General features: G+C 44.6%; 1 protein-coding gene across 14 annotated transcripts in view; it reads left to right on the top strand.

Moving 5' to 3' along the window:
* Positions 1–1,656: 1,656 nt before the first annotated feature.
* Positions 1,657–6,368, top strand: part of sugct (succinyl-CoA:glutarate-CoA transferase) — a 48,940-nt gene continuing 44,228 nt past the window's right edge. For 11 of the 14 annotated variants that reach the window (XR_009767381.1, XR_009767378.1, XR_009767382.1 and 8 more), the window contains exons 1-6: positions 1,883–2,162; positions 2,486–2,537; positions 2,925–2,998; positions 3,556–3,641; positions 4,670–4,720; positions 5,480–5,600. Coding sequence is in view for 7 of the 14 variants with exons in the window: in XM_061666525.1 (XP_061522509.1) it covers positions 2,063–2,162; positions 2,486–2,537; positions 2,925–2,998; positions 3,556–3,641; positions 4,670–4,720; positions 5,480–5,600 (484 nt within the window). In the remaining 7 variants the exon portion in view is untranslated. Of the gene's footprint in view, positions 1,862–1,882; positions 2,163–2,468; positions 2,538–2,924; positions 2,999–3,555; positions 3,642–4,669; positions 4,721–5,479; positions 5,601–6,368 lie in introns of those variants that run through there. The other 3 variants (XM_061666522.1, XM_061666529.1, XM_061666528.1) reach the window with 3 other exon arrangements.

Below are 6,368 nucleotides of genomic sequence, written 5' to 3'. Positions count from 1 at the left end.
TCCGTCCATTTTCTGAGCCGCTTCTCCTCACTCGGGTCGCGGGCGTGCTGGAGCCTATCCCAGCTAACTGCGGACTGAACTGGTCGCCGGCCAATCGCAGGGCACGTAGAAACGGGCAACCATTGGCACTCTCGCATCTACGGGCAATTTAGAGTCTTCAATCAACCTAGCACGCATGTGTTTGCGATGGGCGAGGAAACCCGGAGAAAAGCCACACAGGCACGGGGAGAACATGCAAACTCCGCACAGGCGAGGCCGGATTTGAACCCGCAACCGCACAACTGTGAGACAGATGTGAGACAGGTAAGAACCAGTCTCCCACCGTGCCGAAATATTAAACTTTATTTCCAATTTTTTTTTTTTTCAAAGCATTGGTTTGACTTAAGCTGAAAACCCACATATTACATAACATACAGAAATAGTTATTGTTTTTAACAACCCTTTGATTATTGCCAATTTTCCAATTAACAGGCTATATATGTATGTATATGTTTGAATCTCAACTGGTAAGAATACATTTCTTACCATTGTTTAGCTAAGAGGCGGCACGGCGGGCGACTGGTTAGCACGTCTGCCTCACGGTTCTGAGGACCGGGGTTCGAATCCCGGCCCCGCCCGTGTGGAGTTTGCATGTTGTCCCCGTGCCTGTGTGGCTTTTCTTCGGGCGCTCCGCTTTCCTCCCACATCCCAAAAACGTGCGTGCTAGGTTGATTGAAGACTCTAAATTGCCCGTAGGTGCGAATGCGAGTGCGAACGGTTGTTTGTTTCTATGTGCCCTGCGATTGGCTGGCGACCGGTTCAGGGCGTACCCCGCCTCCCGCCCGAAGATAGCTGAGAAAGGCTGCAGCAGACCGCGACCCGCGTGAGTGTATGGATAGATGGATGTTCAGCTAAGGTCACTGATGGTGTCGTGGTCCACTCGCCTGACTTTGGTGCGGGCAGCGTGGGTTCAGTTCCCACTCAGTGACGGTGTGAATGTGAGTGCGAACGGTCGTCCGTGTCTTTATGTGCCCTGCGACTGACTGGCGACCAGTTCGGGGTATCGTCCGCCTTTCGCCCAAACACAACTAGGATAGGCTCCAGCGCCCCGCGACCCTAACCAGGATAAGCGGTGATAACGGCTGATATGTTAGAAGATTAAATAAAACATTAGCGAGGCTAGATATTCAAAATCATGGGGGGCCTCTTCCCCCAGGATCACTTTCATATATTGCACAAAAAATAAATAAATATATATATATATATATATATATATATATATATATATATATATATATATATATGGTATTTTCTGATCAAACTAATGGTTACTTGTGTTAGTTTAAAAAAAAAAAAAAAGGTTGTGTATGCATGTCCTTTAAAAACACAGAGGCTAATTTTGTAGTGTAAAAATATTACATCTATTTACCACCTGCACAGGTATGTGTAAATGTCCCCCTCGATGTCCCCCTGTGTACCTGTGCGTGTGCGTGTGTTTTAATGAGAGGCACTATGGGCACTTTTTGGGTTGTCGCTTTCTAAAGTTTTCCATTAACCTGTGCCACATTCAACATGGCGAACTTGTTGACGTATCCCAAAAGCGGGCCAACCGGCTCTATTTCCATTTGATGTGCATGGCCGCAACGCTGAAAATGTTGGTCCGGAAGTGTCTATAATACTCATTGACGTTAACTTGACATTAGCATTAGCTGCGGACGGCCAAGCGGTCATATAATACGAATTCATAAAATGCTGTTGCGTGTTTGGTCTTCGCGTTTCCTCCGGGCCGTTCGTTCGGCGGCGGCTTTGGCCTCGCTCTAGCCAGGGAGGACAAGAGTGAAAAGTTTGTCCTGCGGACGGCGGCTGTCGCCATCTGCAACAGGTAGCAGCAGCACCAAAGCTAACAGGCTAACGCTTGGAGCTAAATGGCTCCTCCTCGCAAGATGAAACTGCCTCTACATTCATGGAAAAGTTCACACTTTATTCTTTTTTTTAACGTAACCCAACCCACTTAAACGTTTGTACGTTCTGAACTGTTCTTACAAATTACTGCACTCGCAACAAAAACTAAAACTTACTTTTTATGGCCAGGGTTGCGAGCTATAGCCTCGATACAAAATGCTTCCCTCCGCCAAAAAACAAAAACGGACGTTTCCCCCCTTCGCTTTTAGAAAAAGCAAATGGTAATACTGTATTTTTATTTCTCCAGATTGCAAACAACCTTTGAAACGTTTTTTCCTCTCATATACATGATGCATATACTTGCATCGTCCTCCACAAAAATAGGAGAAAGACATATTTGTTCTTTACAGGTAATGTGAAAATAAGTTGTTCCTTTCGGGGGGAAAATATCAAATTAACTCAAAATAACAATTATAACAGTCAAAAAATAAAGCCTTCGGCTGGATTTGTTGCTGTTGTTACAAATGTTGCTGAATCAGTCGTCTACTTTTCAAGCCTGGATGTATTTGTTTATTGTTGGTTTCAAGACGTGACTCGCCTGCAGGTGATGACCGTGGCCGGCCACTGGAGGGCGTCAGAGTGTTGGACTTGACCCGGTAAGCGGCGCGGGGAGCGCTCAGGGTTAGCGATGCGGTTTCCGATGGCAGAAATGATATTAGAAGCAACGAGCTACATGTGAAGAATTCAAAAGCAAAAGCAGACAAAGAGGGTTTTTTTTCTGAATGTCATTTCCTTGCAAAATCTTCAGGAACAAGAAAATATTTTACCGGTAGTTGAAAAACAGATACAAGTCCAAAATGTTCACATTGCTATGAAATTACACGGAAATGGTAAAAATGATGCTTAGTGAATCGAAAATAATAACAGGTGAGCGTGCTAGAATGTCAATATCGTGTCGCGATGGACTTGGGCGAAGGCTCCGTCGTGGCAGTGTCGCCCGCTTTGCGCCCGCCGGGTGAGCCTCTCGTGCCACGTGTTTGCAGCGTCCTGGCCGGACCGTTCGCCACCATGATGCTGGGAGACCTGGGAGCCGAAGTCATCAAAGTGGAGAAACCAGGTGACGTCTTCTCATCCTCAAGTTCATGTCGGAACGCGTTCCACCTTCAAATGAAATCTGATTTCTGATTTTCATCTGTCGCTAGACAAAAAACAAATGACAATGACGGCCATCAAAACAAGTTTTGCTTTTTATTTTTTTCCCTCCTGCAATGTGCTTTAGTTCTCCTCATACCAAACGAGCCTTCAAATGGTTTTTTTCCAACTTTATTTCTCCTAGCATTAACTTTCTTCAACAGAAAGAAAAGTAATATTTTTTTTGTCTTTCTAGATAAAGTGAAATAAGCGCTTCAGTCATGTAACATTGCAAAATGAGCCGTTATAATTTGGTGGCTCGGCCGCCGACCTCGATGAGGCAAAGCAAAATATTTGCGGCTTGGAAGTTGGAAGCACATATTGTTTCCTCGGGGCACAAGTTTCCGACATGTCATGATGCAGTCGCTGCTTTTGCTAAGTACTCTCTTTTCGCTCGTACGCAAAACAACCATTCGTTTCTCGTCTTGTCTGTTTCTTCGCGCGAATGATGATGCGGAGCGCGCCTTGTGTGTCGCTCGGCAGGTGCAGGCGACGACACCCGGGCGTGGGGCCCCCCCTTCGTGGGCTCGGAGAGCGTCTACTTCCTCAGCGTCAACCGCAACAAAAAAGTACGTGCGGTGAGGCCAAGAACAAAGGTCGGAGTACTTTCGGTCGATTTATTCGTCAACAGGAATTCGCATTGAAAGCAGCAGCGCCTCGCTCGCACTCACAAGCTGTTTTTTTTTGCAAATCATGTTCGACCTCTATTTAATTGAATACACTACAAAGACAAGATATTTCATGTTCAAACTGATAAACTTGATTGTTTTTAGCAAATAATCGTTAATTTGGAATTTTATGGCTGCAACACGTTCCAACCCAGCTGGGACAGGCTCATGTTTACCACTGTGTTACATCATCTCTTCTTTTAACAACGTTCAAGAAATGTTTGGGAACTGAGGACACGAATTGTTGAAGCTTTGTAGGTGGAATTCTTTCCCATTCTCGCTCGATGTACAGCTTCAGCCGTTCAACAGTCCGGCGTCTCCGTTGTCGTATTTTACGCTTCATAATTTGCCACACATTTTCAATGGGAGACGGGTCCGGACTGCAGGCAGGCCCGTCGAGTACCCGCGCTCTTTTACTAGCCACGCTGTTGTCACACGTGCAGAACGTGGTTTGGTATTGTCATGCTGAAATAAGCAGGGGCGTCCGTGAAAAAGCCGTTGCTTGGATGGCAGCATATGTTTCTCCAAAACCTGTACGTACCTTTCAGCATTAATGGTGCCTTCACAGATGTGCAAGTTACCCATGCCATTGGCACTAAGACAGCCCCATACCATCACAGATGCTGGCTTTTGAACCTTGTGTCCTGTGGGATGTTCCAAACACGCGTTTGATGAGCATTCCGCAACTTTTCTCAAGTCTTTTTTTGCCACCTGTCGCAGCTTTTTTGGAACGTGTTGGAGCCATAAAATTCTATGTTCATGATTATTTGCTAAAAACAAAATGTATCAGTTTGAACATTCAATATCTTGTCTTTGTGGTGTATTCAATGAAATATAGGTTGAACATGATTTGCAAATCATTGTATTCTGTTTTTATTTACGTTTAACGCAACGTCCCAACTTCATTGGAATTGGGTTTGTACTTGCAGAGCGTCGCCGTGGACCTCAAACATCCTCGAGGAGCACAAGTCGTCCAGGAGGTAAAAAGCTTTTTGGTCCAATGACGATAACATTAAAATAATCAGAAAAAGACATTGTTACTTCAGTTTTTCATTCAGGTTTTGTGTTTTCATGTCAACAAGACTGACTTTTATTTGATGTGAAAAAAAAGAAAGATACTTCTCATTAACACCAAAGTTTCTTGATATTCAAAATAATGCCTGGCTGATACGGATTTTATGAGGCCGATTCCGATATTCGGCAGAATAATATTCCGATAACCGATTCATCGGCCGATTAATAAAAAAAAAATATATATAAGGAATAATAAGACTGTTTTTGGGATCCCTTAATGCTTATAACAATAAAGGTATGAGTTACAGGCAAGACATTTGACTCTTAAAATACTTTGTCCTTTAGTATTTGTTTAACTTTACAACAGAGCGAAAAATTGGCAAAAAAAACCCGATTGATTTTTGTCGATTTCTGAATGTCATTATCTTTGTCTTATCAAGTGGTAATGTGTTAAAAACATGGAATTGTTGGTTCATTCATTGTAACAAAAAATATTTTCCATACATTTTTAGAAATTTTTGAGCTCCTTTATGCACGAGCTGGCCCATCTGTACATTTTAAAAATCAAATGTGGCGCTTGAGCACAAACGTTTTCCCAGCCGTCGTCTACGCTAAGACGACTTGAGATTTCGTTCGCATTCGAAGCTCATCAGTCACCAGAGAAACGTGACGCGCTAACATGTTGACAACACGCTGCCGACGTGGATTGTGTGTTGCGGTTTCAGCTGGCGGGCGCGTGCGACGTGATGATGGAGAACTTCCTGCCGGGCAAACTGTCTGTGATGGGTCTGGGATACGAGGAGCTCAGCAAACGGAACCCGGCGCTCATCTACTGCTCCATTTCAGGTGCTGCCCTCTGCAGGCCGGTCAAGCCCTAACCCTTTTAGCGCCGGGAGAGAAACAAATCTTGGAGCCGTGCGCGGACGTGACTGAACTGGAGTTTGTCCCAGCTGAATTTGTGCGTGAGACGGGGTCACGGTGGATTGGTTGCCAGCCAATGAAAAGGTGTTTAAGAGTGTAGAAAGTGTTTGTAAGAGTAGGGTAGAGGCTGACAGGAGGTTCATACTGCTTTCAAAGATGTAGAAATGATTTCAAAACAAATAGGTGGTCGCTTCTCAGCGGATTTCACCTCGTTTCTGAAACGAGGGCTTACTGTAGCGTGATGGGAACGGTCGCCACTTAATGCGTCGCGACTGCCGCCGCCTAATCCGCACCGGGTGCTGCCGAATCTGCCGTTAACCACTGGTCGGGATTTTCGGGGCCGATCAGCGAGTTTAAAAAAAAACGATAACCGATCACTGATCTGATCACAAGATGGAGCAATGTGTCCATTTAAATGACTTGTTCATTTACTGTATATATGAGTATCTTCAAAATTATTCTCGAGTCAGGTCATGTATTCTAATCAGTCAGGTCAAACCAACATTACAACATGACAGAAATAATGAGTGCTTGCTTACTGTAATTAAATGACTTCACACACCCCCAATCGTTAGAGCATGATTCGACATAACGCCGGCATGTTTACGTACAACCGTTAGTGCTAGCCTACATAACTAGCGAACCGTATCGTATTAAAAGTACGTAAACAGACCTCAAGCGGTCTTTGGATTA

This window comes from Phycodurus eques, chromosome 21 (assembly GCF_024500275.1).
Source record: "Phycodurus eques isolate BA_2022a chromosome 21, UOR_Pequ_1.1, whole genome shotgun sequence".
In the NCBI taxonomy this organism is placed as follows: domain Eukaryota; kingdom Metazoa; phylum Chordata; class Actinopteri; order Syngnathiformes; family Syngnathidae; genus Phycodurus; species Phycodurus eques.
Note: the sequence above shows the minus strand (reverse complement) of the source record. Positions and strands in the feature narration are given on the sequence as shown.